Raw genomic sequence first — 22,141 nt, forward strand, 5'->3', positions numbered from 1 at the left:
ACTTTTGGACGGGCCCAAAGTTTGGAAATCTTTCATTAACATTTAAAAAAAAAAAAAAAAAAAAGTTAATGAAAGATTTCCAAACTTTGGGACCGTCCAAAAGTGAAAAACTAGTTTATGAAAGTTTCGCGAACTATTTTTTTCCGTGTATAGGCCAGAAGGATCTTTTATGGTTTTATGGCTTTTCATTGCAAAATTAAAAATTGTTGAATTTGAAAAAAATAATTTTTAAATATTATATTTGTAATGTACATGTTAATACAATTACAACGATATAAAATTTTTTGTAAGTATTTTTAAATGATTGAAAATTAATTTTAATTAATGGAGTATTTATTGTATAATCATTATGTAATTTTAGAGTTTTTACATAATGTTTTACATCATTGGAATCGTTAAAATCTATAAATTACAAATATAACATTTAAAAAATATTTATTTAAATTTAAATAATTTTTTATTTTGCATTAAAAAGTCATAAAACCTGATGGACCCTCGAAAGGACCCTTCTATTGGAAAAAGGGAATATATAACAAAATGTAAATTGTAGTAGGTAAAAGTAAATAAGCGGTTTGAAAAAAATAAAAAAAATTGTCCTGAGGATTTCAAATACATATTTAAAAATTTTTCATAGAAATTAACTATTTAATTTTTTAATTTTTAACTATTTATAGAATTTTTTTGGATGTCTAGAATCCTGAAAAATTGAATCTTCCAAATATCTCATTTTCATATCAATAATACCAAAAATATAGAAATTTTTTTTTTAAATTTAATGGCTTTCTTAACATAAGGGCGCACTCACACCTTTTGGCTGCCTGCCTGCCTGCAGAAGTTGTCATGGCAACGTGAAGGAGTAACAGAGAGAGAAAAATCAAATTTGAATTTACTATCTCTGTTACTCCTTCAAGTTGCCATGACAACTCCTGCAGGCAGGCAGGCAGCCAAAAGGTGTGAGTGCGCCCTAATAGAGTTATATATATGGTGGGTTTGAGTGGCCTTGGTACCTCTCTTGGAACCCTTTTTACAAAAAAAAATAAAACGTAGTGAGAAATAGTCACTTTTTAGAAAACGTCATCAGGCCCATAAAAACTATTTAAGTCAAAATTAGTCAGCAGCATCACAAAACATCAAAATAGTCTCAAAACGTCAGGATTTCTGACGTTTTGAGACTGATTTCTGATTTTATTTTTAGCAGGGAATATATCGAACAGACAAAATGTCGAACAACCAATACGTCGATCGGTCAAAATGTCGAAAAGCCAAGACGTCGAACAGTCAATACATCAAACGGACAAAATATCGATAAACCAAAATATCGAAATGCCAAAACATCGAACAGCCAATAAGTCGAACTGACAAAATGTCGAAAAATTTTATTGACTTAAAACTATAATTATACTTGAGTCAATAAAATTTTTCGACATTTTGTCCGTTCGACGTATTGGCTGTTCGATGTTTTGGCTTATCGATATTTTGTCGGTTCGATGCATTGACTGTTCGACATCTTGGCTTTTCGACATTTTGTCAGTTCGACGTATTGGCTTTTCGACATTTTGCCTGTTCGACGTATTGGCTTTTCGACATTTTGTCCATTCCACATTTTGTCTGTTCCACTTATTGACCGATCGGTGAAAAGCAAGCGTCTCGTCCATTAGAAAATATTTAGCAGTATGTATACGTGAACATGACATAACAGTAAACTTTTGGAACGTATAAGGTTATTCAAGTTGGGTGGGGGAAAGCCAAGATGGATGATGGCTGGTGCACCTATCAGCCTATCAGCATTCATTCCCACGAGAAATTTCTTGTGGGAATGAATGCTGATAGGCTGATAGGTGCACCAGCCATCATCCATCTTGGCTTTCCCCCACCCAACTTGAATAACCTTATTATATTACGCCTGCGCAGATTAGCAAGAGAAGGAGAGGAATACAGAAATCAGACCTCTCTCGGTTCGCGACCATCAATTAGGCTCTGTCCAGGCCTGGCTCTGTCACTTGTGACGTCAGAGTCGATTCCAGGTGTGACGTCAGAGGCCTGGAGGGACAACAAACAGACGACACAATGTTATTCTTATGGGGAATAAAATTAATCAATTTTATTCTTACTTTAAATATGCAAAACGCTTGTTGACATATAATAAAATTAAAATGTGTGTTGATAATTAATTTTGTTATATATTTGATTCAATTGCATTTATAGATTCTCTGAATTCGTGATAAAATATAAATTTTAAGGTTAGGGGTGTTTGTTTACTAATTTGAAATCTTTTACTGCTGCGGTAATTCCCACTTAAAATATATATTTTATATCTTTTTAATAACATGCATACTGAATATTGTTTAATAATGTTGTTAAAATGTAAAATGTGATTAGTAAACAAACACCCCTAACCTCAAAATTTATATTTTATCACGAATTCAGAGAATTTATAAATGCAATTGAATCAAATATATAAAGGTACGGTCATACGACTTTTGGAAAAACCATTCTTGTCTTTCTCTCTCCTAAGGCTGCAGTCCCATGGCAGCGTTTTGCGTTGCGTTTTGTCACTAGACCCTGAGTGTAAACATAGCAAACATATATCTGCATCTCTTTTACACTCATGGTCTAGTGACAAAACGCAACGCAAAACGCTGCCATGGGACTGCAGCCTTAGACAGAGGCATAAGATTGTCTCACTCTGCATTTTCTTACATTTCCCAAAGATGGAAAATGCAGAGTGAGACAAACTTATGCGTCTGTAATAGGAGAGAGAAAGACAAGAATGGTTTTTCCAAAAGTCGTGTGACCGTACCCTAACAAAATTAATTATCAACACACATCTTAATTTTATTATATGTCAACAAGCGTTTTCCATGTTTAAAGTATGAATAAAATTGATGAAAGTGGAAACTAATTTTATTCCCCATAAGAATAACATTGTGTCGTCTGTTTGTTGTCCCTCCAGGCCTCTGACGTCATATCTTGAACTCGAAATATCTCGATGAACTGACACAGCCTAATGGCAGACTGCATTCCAGATAAATAGAATTCAGTGAACGGCCCTATAGTTCTAGTTTGATATTCGACCATCAGATGTCGCGTTATCATTTAAAACTGTCGACAACTAGTCTTCTTGAGATTTTTATACACGACAAGGTTGTAGCCATAGAAACAGTTTATTGTTGATAACCAAGTTTTTTAAATCAAAAAAATGTCATCGCAAAAGTTACAATTAAAAACAAATATGTCAGTAGAATTGGATGAGCCTTTAACAAGTGATGGGTGTTTAAAACTTATTATGGAATTTCTTAAGTATATACTTTATAATAAACAACAAATACCTTTCTCTTATGACTCGTTAGCTCAAGTTCAAGCTAAAAGTAAACCTACGGATAGAAATTTTATGAACATTGGTAATTTTTTAGACTGTTTATGTGATGTATCTAATCATTTGAATTCACAATTTTACACGGATAGATGCATAGTGAAAGAAATTATCATAATTATTGGAGCTACAATTTTTTCACCAAAGTTCTGTATAAGTATGGAACTACCGGAAAATATTCTAAATAGCAAATTACATAGCGAATATCATCATTCTTCTCGTAAACCGTTATTAAATTTAATGAGGTGAGTCATAATTAATAAATATATATATATATATATTATTAAAATTTATTTTTCTATCAATTCAAAGTACCACTTTCTTTACTTTTTCGATAATTTTTGAACAAGCAGAACACTTTTGTACTACTAATTTTGACCAGTAGTTACTAAATGCTATTTTTATAAAAAAAAACTTTCAAAATCAAAGAATACTATATTACTTCTTCATGTGAGAAGTATTGTAATTACAAAATTTTTCAAATTCAATTTTTACATTCTCATCACATGAGAAGGTATTATAATTGGTCGAAAATTGACTTTTTCTATTTCCATGAAATCTTCACGTTCTGAGGTGCCCTGAATCGAAAAATCATGGTCCGGCGAAAGTGTTTGTATGTATGTCTGTCCGTAGACACAAAATGTTGTTGACACAATAACTTTTGTAAATCGAAGCGAATAGACTTGCAACTTTGTACACACAAAGTTAGTGTCAAAATACAGGTCAAGTTCGTTAGCCTGCCATTTTCATTAAAAAATGCAAAACTACAGTATTTTAAAAATTATTAATTTTCAATTTAAAAAAAAAATAATTTTTTTTCACTACACAGCTTTAAAGTTCAGGAGACAGCAATCAACTTTTTTATGTAAAATTTTTTGATTAATATGAAATGGTAAAAGTTACAGTTGTTTAAATTGTAGAAAAATATTTAAAAAAACACCAAAAGAAGACATTTTTCATTGAAAATTAAATTTTATTAAATGGGTGGAAAAATCAGTCCATAAAATTGACACATTCTCATCACAATAGATACAGGAAATATGATACAAGTGAAGAAAATAGCAATTTGGCAAAAAACCACTGTATATACATATTATTACATTCTCATCATAAATTAGAAAGTATTCATTTTGGTCGATTTTGACTTTTTTCTAATTCCAGTGAAACTTCACGTTTTGACACCTCCTGATGCCAAAAAAATAGGTTTTGAAAAGCTGTCCGTCTGTCTATCGTCTGTAGTCTGTCTGTAGACACTTTTTTGTCTCCACGATATCTACTCTAAACGAATCGCTTTAAAATTTAGTATACTCTTTCAACATGTAAAAATGAAGCCTGAGTTCGTTGGACAGACTAATCCGCCCAAAAATTTAAAAATAATTTAAAATTTCAATTTCCAAAAATTCAATTTTTTTCAAATTAAAAAAAAAATTTTTTATTAATTTTTCCTTAAAATACTCCCAAAATTAAACTTTTTTTCCTTTAACACTTTTCGATAGAGATTAAAACAAAAAAGTTACCCAAATTTTGAAAAAAAATTAAATTTTTCAATTATTTTTTTAATTTTCTAATATTTTTTCCTTAAAATATTCCTAAAATGACACATTTTTTCTTTATAACACTTTTCAATGGAGGCTACAATAAAAAAGTTATGGATTTTTTAAGATCAAAAAATACTAATGATAAGAATGTGTCAATTTTATGGACTGATTTTTCCACCCCCTTAATAAAATTTAATTTTTAATAAAAAATGTTTTTTTTGTCTTTTTTTTGACTTTTAAACCACTGTAACTTTAACAATTTCAATTTAACCAAAAAGTTTTACTTCAAAAAGTTGATTGCTTTGGCCTGAACTATAAAGCTGTGTAGTGAAAAAAATTTTTTTTTGAAAAAATTCAAATTTAAAACTTTTTAAAATCCTGCAGTTTTTGCATTTTTTAATGAAAATGGTAGGCTAACGAAGATGACCTGTATTTTGACACTAACTTTGTGTGTGCAAAGTTGTAAGTCGATTCGCTTCGATTTACAAAAATTATTGTGTCAACAACATTTTGTGTCTACGAACAGACATACATACATTACAGACACTTTCGCCGGACCTATATTTTTCGATTTAGGGCACCTCAGAACGTGAAGATTTCATGGAAATAGAAAAAGTCAATTTTCGACAAATTATAATACCTTCTTATGTGATAAGAATGTAAAAATAAATGCTTTTTTCATTAAAATCTCAAAAACGTAAAGAGATAGAGAAAAACGTTCAATGGCAAACTTGTAGCTGATAAAATTTTTAAGAAAAAAGTCTCTAGGGTCATTACGCCAAGATGAACATATTACGAGATAATTGAGTCAGAAAGTCTGATTTTTGTGTAAAAAAATATAAATAAGGTCCGTTAACCTGGCTTGTCCACATTGTCCGATCTGGATAAAACCTATTTGAAAATTAAGGGATAATTTAATGCTAATTTAATGCCCTAATGACGAATTTAATGCTCGGCATTTTTTTTGAAAAATTTGTGAACAAGCTAGCTTAACATTAAGGTGGCTTCTCCACACAATGAAGGAACACTCTCAGAAAGATCTACTATAGGTCAAAATTTAGGGCTTTTTTAAGGCTCTTCAATGCTTTATTACCAAATTTAATGCCGGCATAATTTCGCCAAATATTTGCAAAAATTCAAGTTTTACATTACAACAGTTTGTCTAAAAACGAAGGAGTACTCGTAGGAAGGTCTCCTATTGGTCAAAATTTAGAGTTTTTTTAAGGCTCCGCAATGCACTATTGCTAAATTTAGTGCCGGCATAATTTCGCGAAATAATTGCAAAAATTCAAATTTAACGCTATCTTAGTTTGTCCACACATTGAAGGAATACTCTTAGGAAGGTCTTTTAGGTGTCAAAATTTAGGGCTTATTTAAAACTCTTAAATGCTTTTATGCCAAATTTAACACTACCTTAGCAAGTCTAAACGATTTTTTTTAAAATAAGCACTTAAGAATTACTTACTAATTTATGGCTCGTAAATAGCGCTGTATTTGATGTTTAAAAATGATCTACCAATCCCGTTGTTTTACTTTTTTTATATTTACATACATGGAAATACTACTAAAATACTTTGCAAAACGTTTTACTGATAACCTGATTACCCTTTTTGGATGACTACTCGAAATTTTTTTTTGCAAAATGTTCTTACTATTTTCAGGTATGTAAAAATAAAAAAAAGTAAAAATAATAGGTTCCAAAGTTTAAAAAAATTAATTTGTTTATTAAAAATCGTTATTTTCGATATAAAAATGTAAAAGAAATTTTTGAACTACTGAGGCGAAGTTTTTGAAGTTGGTGGATCGTTTTTGAAAATGCAATTTAGTGCTATAATAATGAGCCTTAAATTAGCCCTATATTCCAAAGTATTTGTTTTTTGTAAAAACTGAGTTTGAAGTACTCAGGGGTAGTTTTTGAAATTGGTGGATCATTTTTGAACATCTAATTCGGTGCTCGTAAAGAGCCATAAATTATCCCTAAATTCCTAAGTACTTTTTCATGAAAAAATTGAGTTTGAAATACTCATGTATAGTTTTTAAAATTAGTGGATCACTTTTGAACATTTATTTAGTTCTATTTAAGAGCCTTATATTAGCCCTAAATTCATAAGTACTTGTTTTTGGAAAACATTGTGTTTGAACTAATTATGGGTAGTTTTTAAAATTTGTGGATCAATTTTGAACATCCAATTTAGTGCTATTTATGAACCCCAAATTCTTTAGTATTTTTTTTTGAAAAAATTGAGTTTGAACTACTCAGGGGTAGTTTTTGAAATTAGTCGATCATTTTGGAACATCTAATTAAGTGCTTTTTAAGAACTCTAAATGTGTATGTGTTTGTTTTTTGAAAATATTAAGTTTGAATTATTTGAGGGTAGTTTTTTTGTTTGGTTTTCTATCAGTTACTTGGTTGGGGTGCTTGAGAGTGCATTTTTAAAAAGTCAATTTAGTGCTATTGAAGAACACTAATTTAGCTCCTAATTCCTATATGATTATTGTTTGGTTAAATCAAGTTTTAATAAATGGGGGATGTTTTTTCGAACTTAGGGGTGGTTTTTGAAAAATTTAAATAGTCTTAGTTGAGAACCCTACTTTCTAAATCTGAATTAGTAGTTTTCTACTGATGAAAGAGTGCGTATTCGTTTACCAATTGAATTAGTAACAGTTTTTACTAATTTTTAGTAAAAAACTACTAATTCATGGAGTAAATCGGCTTACTAATTTGAAATAGTAAAAAATACAATTTACTCCATAAATTAGTTGTTTTCTACTAGCAATTAGTAGTTTTTTTACTACAAATTAGTCAAAACTGTTACTAATTCAATTAGTAAACGAATACGCACACTTTCATTAGTAGAAAACTACTAATTCAGATCCAGCTTGACGTCAAGCAATACGAAGGGTTACTTTAAATATGTAAAGGGCCCTAAAGTTTTGCATGTGGTACTAAATTAGCCCTAATTGAGCCCTAAATGTTAGCATATATAAAAACTTTTTTCGTGGAAGCGGTACTTCTACACTGAGAAAAAAATACTGTTGAATCAAATAGTTCAATGCTATTGAATTTCCCGTTATTGATTCAATAACAATTTTATTGATTGAAAAGTATATTACATAAAATGAAAAAACGAAACTATTTAAATCAAAAGTATGGTAATGTAAAATTAATGCCATTGTGTAAATTGATGCTATAGTTAATCTATTTATATCAACCGAATAATTTATTAATTCTTTGACAATTTTTATTTGAAGCATCTAAAAGGTAAATTTAAAGAAAATGTGTATAAGTTTGAATCATACGAAAAATTGTTTATTTCAAAGAAGCGAGCTCCTGGAAACGAAAGCATATGCTTTTGTTTCAATGAATGGTGTTATTGCGGGCTGCCTATAGCAGATGCTAAAAAAATCGTGACACTATGCATTTGAGACATTGATACCCAACTTATTAAAACATTCTTAACTATTGTCATCAAAATAATGACATGACTTATTATTTCAATTAACTAAACTTTTAATTTATTAATCGTGTACTTTTGTTGTAATAAATGGCGTCATTGCGGGCAATCTGTATAATAGATTTTTAAATGTAACTATAAAAAGATTTTTTTCCCTTTTTCTAAAATTTTATTTATATATACTATAAAGTTTATAAATAAAAATTTATAAATTCATAAAAATTTTATTTTTTGATTAAGTTAAAAATTTTAAAAACCCATATGATATGTTTAGAATTATAAAAAAATTTATTTTACTATTTTATAATTTTTCGTATTTTTTCGAAACATAAAACTTAAAAATAGTTAATTATCAATTAAATTATATTAATATTAATAATAATATTCTTTTATCTACTTAATATGAAAAAATATTCAAAAAAAAATTATTCAAAAAATCAGTTAACGATTATTGGACAACGAAAATAGAAAATATAAAACCACACGATAATGAAAAAATTTTTTCTAAACTTAAACCTATTTTTAAACCTTATAAAACTACGGAAATGCCAAATTTGAGAATTGATCAAGATCGAGATACCCTTTTGCAAACTGCTAAAATAACTAAACAAAATTCAATCATAATTAATGACAAAATTATTATTACAGAAAAAAAAGAAAAACTTAACTTGCTAGGTGCTCATTTCGCTTCAGTAAACAATCAAAGTAGAATCTCAAATAAACACGAGCTAAATAGAATAATAAACAATACAATTGAAACGTTTTTAGATAATGTCAAACCTCAACAAGCGGAATTAAATCCACTCGTTGAATTTTCACAACAAAACTTGGCGAGTAACCCTAAATTTGATCCAGATCCACATTTTTTTTGCACTTTTTATAAATTTAAAAAAATATTAATGAAATTTAAAAGTAAAAAATCCACAGGAATGGATGGTATTCCAATGATTGCAATCAAGAACCTTCCCGATAGTGTGCTTTCACGTTATGTCATTTTAATAAATAATATGTTAAATATTAGCCACTTTCCTGAAAAGTGGAAAGTGGCTAAGATAAAACCACTTCCAAAAAAAGACAAAGACCCAAGTCTACCTGTAAGTTATAGGCCAATAAGTTTATTACCAAATTTAAGTAAGATCTTTGAAGTTATTATTAATCAAGCATTAAATAGATTCTGCACTGATAAAAAAATTATTCCTGACGAACAATTCGGCTTTAAAAGTAAAATTTCAACTGTTCATGCAGTTAGCAAATTTACCTCTGACGTGAATAGGTCGCTATCGGGGGGGAAATTGATTGCGGCTTGCCTGATCGATATGGAGAAGGCTTTTGATACAGTCTGGCTGGACGGTTTGTTCTTTAAATTAATAAAAAAAAATTGCCCAACTCATTTGATACGGATATTGTGGAACTCGCTCAAAGGGAAAAAATAGTCATTCAAGATGGGGATGATAAATCCGAATTAATTTTTGAACTAAAGGATGGTTTACAACAGGGGGCGGTAAATTCACCCCTTTTGTTTAATATGTACATTGGAGAGTTGCTTCATTTGTTTGGAATGAATCAGAATGATGAGGTTTTCTGTATAGGATTCGCGGACGACATAATTTTGTATCTGAGTGAAAATCTCGTAACAGAGGCCCAAATTAAACTACAGGAATTGTTTAGAAAATTGGTTGATTGCCTCGAGACGTGGCGACTGAAGTGCAACGTAGATAAGTGTGAAACAATTTTATTTATGCCTAAAAGAGAAGAAAAGCAATTGGGAAAAAATATGAAAATTTGGAGAAATTTTAAAATCTCTGTGGGCGAAGATAACCCTCAAAATATAATGCATAAAAATGTAGTTAAGTATCTTGGGATACACGTGGACGATAAATTGCGCTTCAAGCGTCACGTCGCGATGGTAATAGAAAAAGCAAGAAAAGCGTTTTTCGGGCTGAAAGGCTTGTTTTATTCTAGAATTCTAAACGTTCGAATCAAGATTTTATGTTATCTCCTACTTATAAGGCCTATATTGACTTATGGATGCCAAATCTGGTACGGCGTTTCCCCTAGTACAATGGAAATGTTGAGAGTGTTCGAGCGTAAATGTCTAAGGGCTTGTCTCGGTAGGTACCGCGACCCAGCGACGGATTATTATACCTCAATCTCGAACAAAAAAATTTATGACCTAGCCAATATTCCTAGAATCGACTCCTTCATCCTCAAATTAACTCGAAATCATATAGCGAATGCAATAAAGAATCAAATGAACCCCCTTATTTCGGCTCCGTTCAGTGAAAATGATCAAAATTATATCAAAAAACTTATCTCGCGTGGTCGTTTACCTATCGAGACATTCCCTGCATTGGATAGAGACGGTTTTATTCAGGACAATAATAATGTCCCAATATTGTACCACGTCGCGAGACACACATGTGGCGGTGTGGTGAAATATAATAAAGTCGATATAGAAAATGATAACACCATAAAAATGGTTTATTCAAGGGCTCTCCCTACCCGTGATATCGCAGATAAGACTGCAAGAAATGTAAATAAATACTCATGGTTGCAAGTGTGAATGCTACTACGAATCCTGTCCATTAAAGATATATATCCTCTATATAAGTTCACACAAAAGAAAAGTGACTATTCAGGACTTTTTTTAGCTTACTTATAGTTACTAATTGTTAGTGACATTTTGTGTTTTTTTTGTCCTGATGCAATTTATTTATATGTGAATGTCGAGAGCTAGTTCTCCAATGAATATACGGTTTAAGAAAGATTGTTTATAAATATTTGTGAATTATTGTTGCGTGTATGAGTGTAGTCTTGATTACTACCAGTTGACCGCTTTGCTTATTCTAGCCTGTTAATTAGTCAACGTTTCTTCTGTTTGTTGCTTCGTTCTATGTGATATTTTTATACTGTTGTTAATAATAAAGCAAAAAAAAAAAAAAAAAAAAAAAACGTTGGACTTCGGTGGTTCTAGTCAATCACGAAAGTTAAGCAACGTTGATCGCGGTTAGTACTTTGATGGGTGACCACTAAGGAATACCAAGTTTTTCAGGCTTCAAAAAAAAATATATATGTGTGTGAGGGTGTGTGTATGGAAGGGTAAATTCTTTCGATTTAAATATATATAGGTGTGGTGTGTATGTGAGAGTGCGAAATAAAAAAAAATAAATATATAGAAGTGTGAACATGAGAAATAATTATAATATATAAAAAATTTGTAAGCTTAGATTAGTTTTTTTAATTTATCGTTGTTTTCATTTAACCTCATAAGAGGATTGAGTTTATAGCATGGTGCTATTAAAGCAATAGTATATGCTATAGATTCTATAGCATATGCTTTTTAATTTAAAAACTTTTTCCATTGACTCAAAAGCATATTCTATAGATTCGAAAGCATATACTTTTGAATTTAAAAACTTCTTTCTTTGATTCAAAAGCATATTCTGTTGACTCAATAAAAATACCTTTAGATTAACATAGTTTTCTGTCAATTTAAGAAATATGCTTATGTTTCAATGACAGTGACACTATCGAATCATTAAAATCTGTGCTTTCAAAACAATGACATATATGTTAGGCAGCCCGGTATGACACTATTCATAGAATCAAATCCATATGTCATTGATTCAACAGCATTTTTTTCTCAGTGTAGGATTAACGACCTTTTTGGCTAGACTTTTCAGACAAGCGACGCTATTTAGGGTGTGACTAGTGGCTGAGTAGCAGCAGAAATGGGCAAGCATCTCTAGACGTTCCAAAAGAGTTTTATACACGAGTAAATCTTCCTACCAGTGCTCCTTTATTGTGTGGACAAACTGATATTAATGTAAAAATTGAATTTTTGCAAATATTTCGCAAAATTATGCCGGCACTAAATTTGGCAATAAAGCATTGAAGAGCCTTAAAAAAGCCCTAAATTTTTACCTATAGTAGACCTTCCTACGAGTACTCCTTCGTTTTTGGACAAACTGCTGTAATGTATAACTTGAATTTTTGCAAATATTTGGCGAAATTATGCCGGCATTAAATTCGGCAATAGAGCACTGCGGAGCCTTAAAAAAGCCCTAAATTTTGACCTATAGTAGACCTTTCTAAGAGTGCTCCTTCATTGTGTGGACAAGCCACCTTAATGTTAAGCTAGCTTGTCCACAAGTTTTTTAAAGAAAATGTCGAGCATTAAATTCGTCATTAGGGCAGAGGGATTCCACGGGTAAAACGAACAGTTGTCGGTGACAAGTTATCGATTTGGCTCAAATTTTTTAGGCGTATTCTACCTCTAAAAATACTCAACTAGCCAAAATTTCAAGCCCCTATCTCATAAAGAACACTCACAATCGTAAATTTCGTGAAAAGTGTCATCTTTCAAAATGAAGATTGAAAAATCCATTTCTTCTCGAAAAAATGTTAATTTTGGTCAAAAAAAAAAATTGGAAAGATACTAGTCGATGGGAAATTTTCCAAAGAATCCAATGCCGTTGGAATTTTTGACCTATCTCTAAACGCATGCGCAGTAGATTAAAAAAACTGATTTTTTTAAAAAAAATCATAACTCAAAATGACCTATTTCGATTTGGCTCTAATTTTCAGGAAAGACAGCTGAAAAGCTATACTTTAAAATGGTTATACCTAAAATTTGCATATTTTGAGTTTTTAACCATTTTTATGCAAAATAGTGAGCTAATTCAAATTTTTTCAAGGTTTCCTTACAGTATTTGCTTTTTGTGCGCATGCGCAGTTATATAGACAAAAACTAAGCCCAAATTCAAAATCCTCGAAAAATTTCCAATCAGTTATCTATATTAACACTTCATTTTTATTTATTCTAAACAAATTTTAACAGAAAAAACAAATACATGTTATAATTAAGAGCATTGCAAATATGAGAGTGTTTAAAAAAATTATCTTTTGCGTTTACTTCTTGAATTTGCCCTTGATTATCATTTATTTTTATTATTATAGTAATTTTACCATTTTTGTTATTAATAATTTTTTGTTAAAAAAGGATCTTTAATTTTATTAAATTCAAATCAGGGCGGGAACGACCTGCTTCCTGCGCAGGCAGCTGTTGACTGGAGGTGTGAAAGTTCCTTTAATTTTAAATATGGCTTCCAATAATAAACTGAAAATAGGAACATAACCTTTAGGTTATGTTCTTATTTTATGTTATTTATGTTATTTATGTTTATTTATGTTATTCCTATTTTCAGTAACATAACAACATAACCTTTAGGTTATGTTCCAATAATAAACTGAAAATAGGAACATAACCTTTAGGTTATGTTCCTATTTTCAGTAACATAACAACATAACCTTTAGGTTATGTTCTTATTTTATGTTATTTATGTTATTTATGTTTATTTATGTTATTCCTATTTTCAGTAACATAACAACATAACCTTTAGGTTATGTTCCTATTTTCAGTTTATTATTGGAAGCCATATTTAAAATTAAAGGAACTTTCACACCTCCAGTCAACAGCTGCCTGCGCAGGAAGCAGGTCGTTCCCGCCCTGATTTGAATTTAATAAAATTAAAGATCCTTTTTTAACAAAAAATTATTAATAACAAAAATGGTAAAATTACTATAATAATAAAAATAAATGATAATCAAGGGCAAATTCAAGAAGTAAGCGCAAAAGATAATTTTTTTAAACACTCTCATATTTGCAATGCTCTTAATTATAACTTGTATTTGTTTTTTCTGTTAAAATTTGTTTAGAATAAATAAAAATGAAGTGTTAATATAGATAACTGATTGGAAATTTTTCGAGGATTTTGAATTTGGGCTTAGTTTTTGTCTATATAACTGCGCATGCGCACAAAAAGCAAATACTGTAAGGAAACCTTGAAAAAATTTGAATTAGCTCACTATTTTGCATAAAAATGGTTAAAAACTCAAAATATGCAAATTTTAGGTATAACCATTTTAAAGTATAGCTTTTCAGCTGTCTTTCCTGAAAATTAGAGCCAAATCGAAATAGGTCATTTTGAGTTATGAATTTTTTTAAAAAAATCAGTTTTTTTAATCTACTGCGCATGCGTTTAGAGATAGGTCAAAAATTCCAACGGCATTGGATTCTTTGGAAAATTTCCCATCGACTAGTATCTTTCCAATTTTTTTTTTTTACCAAAATTAACATTTTTTCGAGAAGAAATGGATTTTTCAATCTTCATTTTGAAAGATGTCACTTTTCACGAAATTTACGATTGTGAGTGTTCTTTATGAGATAGGGGCTTGAAATTTTGGCTAGTTGAGTATTTTTAGAGGTAGAATACGCCTAAAAAATTTGAGCCAAATCGATAACTTGTCACCGACAACTGTTCGTTTTACCCGTGGAATCCCTCGGCATTAAATTAGCATTAAATTAACATTAAATTAGCCCTTAATTTTCAAATAGGTTTTATCCAGATCAGACAATGTGGACAAACCAGGTTAACTGACCTATATAAATAATACGTATATACATCGATTTTTTGCCAAATTGCTATTTTTTTCACTTGTATCATATTTTCAGTATCTATTGTGATGAGAATGTGTCAATTTTATGGACTGCTTTTTTCACCCATTTAATAAAATTTAATTTTCAATGAAAAATGTCTTCTTTTGGTGTTTTTTTTGATATTTTTCTACATTTAATCCACTGTAACTTTAACAATTTTAAAAATTACGAAATTGAAGAATTCGACTTTATCAGCAAAGTGACATCTATTAGATGTCATTAAAACTCCTTGGTTCAGAGTAAGGTGTTTTATGTGATAATTATATCGATATGATTTGTCGACAACTCTGAACCAAGGAGTTTTAATGACATCTAATAGATCCCTATTGAAAAAAAACACGTATAATTGTACGTATAATAATACGTATTATTATACGTATAATTATACGTATTATTATACGTATAATTATACGTATAATAAGACATACGAATTTGAAACAAGAATTATACGTATAATTATACGTATAATAATACGTATAATTAATTATACGTATAATAATACGTATAATAATACGTATAATTATACGTATTATTATACGTATAATTATAATTCTATTAAAAATAGAATAATAGAATAGAATAATAATAGAATAATTAGTAGCAAAATTGCGCTGAAAATTTTTAGAAATTTTAAAATGCAAATTAAATTTCACGAAAAAAAATATCGTCTAATGTCAATTCAAGCAGTCACCCATCCAAGTACTAACCGCGTCCAACGTTGCTTAACTTCCGTGATCTGATGAGAACTTGTTCCTTCGCCTTGGTGTTTCCGCTGTCTTGTCTTGATTAATAACTTTGTCGTATAAGTATCACTAAAAGTGAGGTGCGATACAATACTTATACGACAAAGTTATTAATCAAGACAAGACAGCGGAAACACCAAGGCGAAAGAACAAGTTCTCATCAGATCACGGAAGTTAAGCAACGTTGGACGCGGTTAGTACTTGGATGGGTGACTGCTTGAATTGACATTCGACGATATTTTTTTTCGTGAAATTTAATTTGCATTTTAAAATTTCTAAAAATTTCCAGCGCAATTTTGCTACTAATTATTCTATTCTATTATTCTATTTTTAATAGAATTATAATTATACGTATAATAATACGTATAATTATACGTATTATTATACGTATAATTAATTATACGTATTATTATACGTATAATTATACGTATAATTCTTGTTTCAAATTCGTATGTCTTATTATACGTATAATTGTACATATAATAATACGTATAATTATACGTATAATAATACGTATAATTATGCGTATAATTATACGTATAATTATACGTATAATAATACGTATAATTATACGTATTATTATACGTACAATTATACGTGTTTTTTTTCAATAGGGATGTCACTTTGCTGATAAAGTCGAATTCTTCAATTTCGTAATTTTCAAAATTCTTAATCAGCGATAAATATAGTATTTCTATATAAAATATATCTAACTTTAACAATTTTATTTTAATCAAAAAATTTTACATAAAAAAGTTGTTTGCTTTCTTCTGAACTATAAAGCTGTGTAGTGACAAAAATTTTTTCTGAAATAATTGAAATTTTAAAGTTTTGAAAATCCTGCAGTTTTAGCATTTTTTGATGAAAATGGATTGCTCACGAAATTGACCTGTATTTTGACACTAACTTTGTGTGTGCAAAGTAGTAAGTCGATTCCCTTCGATTTACAAAAGTTATTGTGTCAACAACATTTTGTGTCTACGGACAGACATACATACAAACACTTTCGCCGTACCATGATTTTTCGATTCAGGGCACCTTAGAACGTGAAGATTTCATGGAAATAGAAAAAGTCAATTTTCTTCTCAAGTTATGAGAATGTAAAAATTTTTTTTTTAAATTTCACTAAAGAACAATATTTAAATTGCATAAAACATTCTAATTATTTATATATAATGCGAATTAAAAAAAGAGAGTGCGTATTAGAATTATACAAAAACATGTACAAATTGAGTATGTTGCAAATTTTTAATTTAAATTTTTTTTATTGTTAAAATTTAATATACATTGTATATGAATTACACTCAAATATACCAGTTTCTTAAATTTAAGTACTATATATTTATTAAAATTACAAACATTTTTAACAGTGTACTCTACAAAATATTTCTTTTTTGTAAAAAATATGTATTATAATATACACAATCGTCGCAAATTGTCGGTCCGGCTGACGTGCAAGGAGTGGAAATTTGATGCTGACTTTAAAGCAAGATATTTTAAGTTAGATAAAAGTTAGAGACTTGTAACTTACAATTAGACGGTTAGAAAGCTGATAAAATTCTGCTTCTGAATGTATGTCAAGAAAACTTTATCTTTTTTTAGCGTTTATAACAAAACGAAAAGATTTCAAGAAAAATTTATGCAATTTTCCTACTTTCGTACTGTTTGACTCTTGGCATAATGTATAATATTGAATGGAAAAATTTGACAATTATACAACATAATCTTTAAGATCTTAGCTTTAATTTAATTTGTTTCAAAAATGCAAATTAAAATTGAGACCTTAAAGATTATGTTGTAAAATTGTCAAATTTTTCCATACATTACACTGGGTAACAAAAAAATGCAAAATGTTGTGTTTATTTCAAAATTCCTGTGTTTGAAAATAGGGGTTAAAGTGTCAAAAATGGCATTTTGGCACTGCTTGAAGTACTATAAAAGGAAAACGTGAGAGCATAGAAAGCTTTAATAGGGCTCAAAAGAGAGATTAAACCTTCAACTTTAAGACCCAAAACTAAAATGTCATGAAATAATTACGGAGAACCTGTATTTAACGCATAACATATGTATTTAACGTCTTGTTAGAAGACTCAAGAGAATTTAAACGGTTTTTAAAAAATTTGTCCGACATATTGAATCCGCCATTTTGAATTTCGAAAATCTTACTTAAAATTCGTAATCAGTGACCTCAAAAACCTCCTGGTAATAAGGCTCAAGCATATTTTAACGATTTTAAAAAAATCGTCTACCGTACCAGATCCGACATTTTGAATTTTTAAAACCTAACCTTAAATTTGTAATCAGAAACCCAAAATACCTCTTACAAGGGGAGGGCACGGAATGTTTTTCTGAAAAAAAATTTGTTATGCTATCTTGTAGGGTCATATGAAAGAACTTGTTTCACAAAATGCTAACGCTCACTAGGCTAAAACAACAGAGAAAATCATATTTAAAGATTCTCGGATTTTCATGTTTTTCATGAATTTGTGCAATGTGCATTCTGATTCAATTTAGAGGTTCCCATTTTGTGAAACAAGTTCTTTGATATGACCCTATATGAAGACGCCCGAGCCGGGCACGAGTGCTTACGAAAATTAGTCGAGTAATTTAATGACTACTGCCACGTGTCCCATACGATATTTTTTAACCCCAAGGCACAAAAGTAACAAGTTTTACAAAGTAACTGAAATGTATACTTTTCAAATACATAGTAGCAGAGGCGCGCGAGGGAAAAAAAATCCGGATCAAAAAATAAATTTTAAATGAAAAATATTTATTTATTTTAATAAACACTTTTTTGTCATAAGACATAAATGTAATTTTAATTTTATAATATTATAGTAACGTAATGATAATTTGTAATTATTTGGTTTTTGTTTATAAATAATAATCAACGAGATAATCATAAATTTAAATTATAAGTATGTTGCAGACATAGTTTTAGATAATTTCTAATTATTTGTTGTTTTTTAATAATAATAAAAAAGATTAACATAAATCTTAAATCGAAATATATATTAATTATGGTTTTAGTTCAGTAATTTTTAAAAACAATAAAACTAAAAAAAGGTTTATATATTCTTTAAAACATCGAATATACTATGAAATGTTGAAATTTTCAATTTTTGTTTTTTATTTTAAAAAAAGACTTAAAAACAAGAGTATTTTAAAATCAGTTTAATTCTCTGAAAGTTTATCATGATATTGCAGTTCTGAAAATTAACCCTATGCGGCACACATTTTTCATTACATTCAAAAATACAGATGATCACATCTATAAGGATTTTGGGGTCGCTGATTACGAATCTAAAGTCAGTTTTTAAAAATTCAAAATGGCGGATCCATTATGGCTGACGACTTTTTGAAAACTTAATGCAATTCGCTTAAAACTATTTACTCGGGGGTTTTTGCGGTCGCTGATTACGAATCTGAAATCAGATTTTAATAATTCAAAATGGCGGATCTAATATGGCGGACGACTTTTAGAAAACTTAATGCAATTTGCTTGAAACTAGTTACTCAGGGGTTTTTGGGGTCGCTGATTGCGAATCTGAAATCAGATTTTAATAATTCAAAATGGCGGATCCAATATGGCGGACGACTTTTTGAAAACTTAATGCAATTTGCTTGAAACTAGTTACTCAGGGGTTTTTGGGGTCGCTGATTGCGAATCTGAAGTCAGTTTTCAAAAATTAAAAATTGCGGATCCAATATGGCGTATGACTTTTTGAAAACCTAATGCAATTCGCTTGAAACTTGTTCTCTGGGGTTTTTGGGGTCGCTGATTGCGAATCTGAAGTCAGTTTTCAAAAATTAAAAATTGCGGATCCAATACGGCGTATGACTTTTTGAAAACCTAATGCAATTCTCTTGAAACTTGTTCTCGGGGGTTTTTGGGGTCGCTGATTGCGAATCTGAAATCAGATTTTAATAATTCAAAATGGCGGATCCAATATGGCGGACGACTTTTTGAAAACTTAATGCAATTTGCTTGAAACTAGTTACTCAGGGGTTTTTGGGGTCGCTGATTGCGAATCTGAAATCAGTTTTCAAACCTTCAAAATGTCGGATGCAATATGGGGTACGATTTTTAAAATCTAATGCAATTCGCTTGAAACTTGTTACTCGGGGCTTTTCGAGATGATTTGGTAGCCTTGAAAAAGGTTGATTGTTTTAGTTGCAGATTACAAATATCATGTTTTATTTTTAAAATTGGAAATGGCGGATCGTAAGTAACATTCCATTTTTAGTTGTGATAAGCGGCGAAACAATTTCTTGGTGGCAATAGGCAGAGTGAAACATTGCAAGTTTTACAAATCCAGGACGTTCGCTTTTGGTCAGCTTTTTTACTACAATGAGCACATATTGGATCGACATTTTGAATTTTGAAAAACTAACATTGGATTCGTAATCAGCCACCCGAAAACACCCGAGTAACAAGTTTTAAGCAAATTTCGTGGATTTTTAAAATTTTCGGTCGCCATATTGAATCCGACATTTTGAATTTTCAAAAACTGACTTCAGATTCGTAATCAAAGACCCCAAAAACCCCCTAGTAACACGTTTCACACGAATTGCATTAGATTTTTAAAACGTCGTCCGCCATTTTGGATTCCGCCATTTTGAATTTTTTAAAACTGACTTTAGAATCGTAATCAGCGACACCAAAAACCTCCGAGTAACGAATTTCAAGCGAATCCAAGCAAGTTTTAAACAATTGTCCGTCATTTTGAATTTTTAAAAACAGACTTCAGATTCGTAATCAGCGACCCCAAAAATCTCGGAGTACAAAATATCGGTTCCCTTTTTACCTAAATTTTCGGTAATGAATTTTTTTCCAAAATAATGAGTTTTTTGACAATTATTTATTTATAATTGTTTATAATTTTGCGTAAATATTGTTATTTTTATTTTCGTTTCATTCAATAATATGTTCTCATTCACTTTAAAAAAAATTAATGAATATTGCTTAAAAAACTTAAAATACAGTATGAAAAGTTGTAAATAAAATAGGTGGTAATCTGGGTTACCACTGTGCCGCAAAGGGTTAAAGTGCTTTTCTCGTAGGATATTCTTTGGTAAATATGTCGAATCTTGACAATTACTCTCAAGATTTCTTTTACGGCGCTTAGAAGAGATACTACTTTCTGAATCAATTTTTTGAGACACATTGGTTGCAAATTGTTGATAAGTTGAAGGCATCACATCGATTGCTTTAGAAAAAAGAGAGCCTATTTCTTTTTTTTTCGTCCTAGATTGATCTAAGTACCCTTCAGCAACTGTGCTACTCTTCCATGCACCATGTTTCTTAAAATAAGCAATCTGCCCCAACGTCTACTAGAATATAGAATGGTGGCCGAACTCCGCCTAAAACTGTGGCCAGTGTGTTTTTTATAGTTTGGTAGTTTAAAAAATTCATCGATTTTTCGTGGTACAGATTTGAATTTATTCTTTCCAACTACCTGTTAATTATTTAATATAAGTTTAAAAAAGTTCTATTCAAATTAATTTTTAATATTTATTCAATATTTATTGCGTTTTATTATAACCTTAAAAATAAATTGTATTTTATATTTAAAAAATCGAAATTGTCGTAAAATTCAAGGCTGAAAATTAATATTAACATTAAATTAACATATTTACCTGAACGGTACACTTTCATTTTTGGAAATTCAAAAAGAATCTGTCGGTTTAAACATTTTTGGGGCGGAGGTTTTTGTATTTCTCCACGTATGAGCAATATTTTCCATTGAATGTGTACAACTGAGATTGCTTTGTTTTAGTTTCTGAAACTTTAATAAAGTAAAGTTCTACTTGGCATTCGACATCTTGTATGTTAGCAAGAACAAGAACAAGGCTCAGAAATATTATAATTTTTTGCGAATTATTTTTTAATTAAAAATACAATATTTTATATTTTAATCAATTATAATTTAGAGTTAGTTGGGGTAAATGGGGATAAGAGGTGTTATAGCTTAATTTACAGTCTTCAAATTAAGTTCAATGTCATTATTTTAACCTCAGATCACCTCATTTGTTAATTTACGAGATTTGCAATAATAACACAAAATTTTAAACTGCTATATCTTCCGTTCTAATAATCGGATTAAGGTCTACTTTTTTTTAAAATGTCAAGGAAAATGAGAGGAATAAATCTCTTTGAGAACAATTTTTTATAATTTTACAATTAAATAATTATTAAGTCTGTTTTTTTTCAAACGCGAGACAAAACACTAAAATAATAAAATAAAAAAATTTCAAATGGTTTAACTATTATATATCTATTACAAATTTTTTTCAAGTTTTTACATCCCTTAATACAGTAATATACTTAGGGAAACTTTTTTCTCAACCCTCACGTGCCTGAGTTCATGTTTGGATGTGAATGCCTGAGCTGGGTCCACCGGACCTAGCTGCTTAAATTTCATTTAAAAAAAGATTTAATATCGGGATATTTAATATTTTTATTCTAAATTATAATTGTAATATTTTGCAAATATAATTGCAAAAAATGTCCAATCTTTTGACACTCT

General features: G+C 29.8%; 1 protein-coding gene across 1 annotated transcript in view; it reads left to right on the forward strand.

The window, feature by feature from the left end:
* The first annotated feature begins 3,076 nt into the window (after positions 1-3,076).
* Positions 3,077-22,141, forward strand: part of LOC127289288 (MAD2L1-binding protein-like) — a 124,177-nt gene continuing 105,112 nt past the window's right edge. The window contains exon 1 of the mRNA XM_051317129.1: positions 3,077-3,618. Within this exon, the coding sequence (XP_051173086.1) occupies positions 3,200-3,618 (419 nt within the window). The 5' untranslated portion in view covers positions 3,077-3,199. The remainder of the gene's footprint in view (positions 3,619-22,141) is intronic.

Source organism: Leptopilina boulardi, unplaced genomic scaffold (assembly GCF_019393585.1).
Source record: "Leptopilina boulardi isolate dan_hultmark-lab unplaced genomic scaffold, ZJU_Lbou_2.1 LbouV2_403, whole genome shotgun sequence".
Taxonomy (NCBI): Eukaryota; Metazoa; Arthropoda; class Insecta; order Hymenoptera; family Figitidae; genus Leptopilina; species Leptopilina boulardi.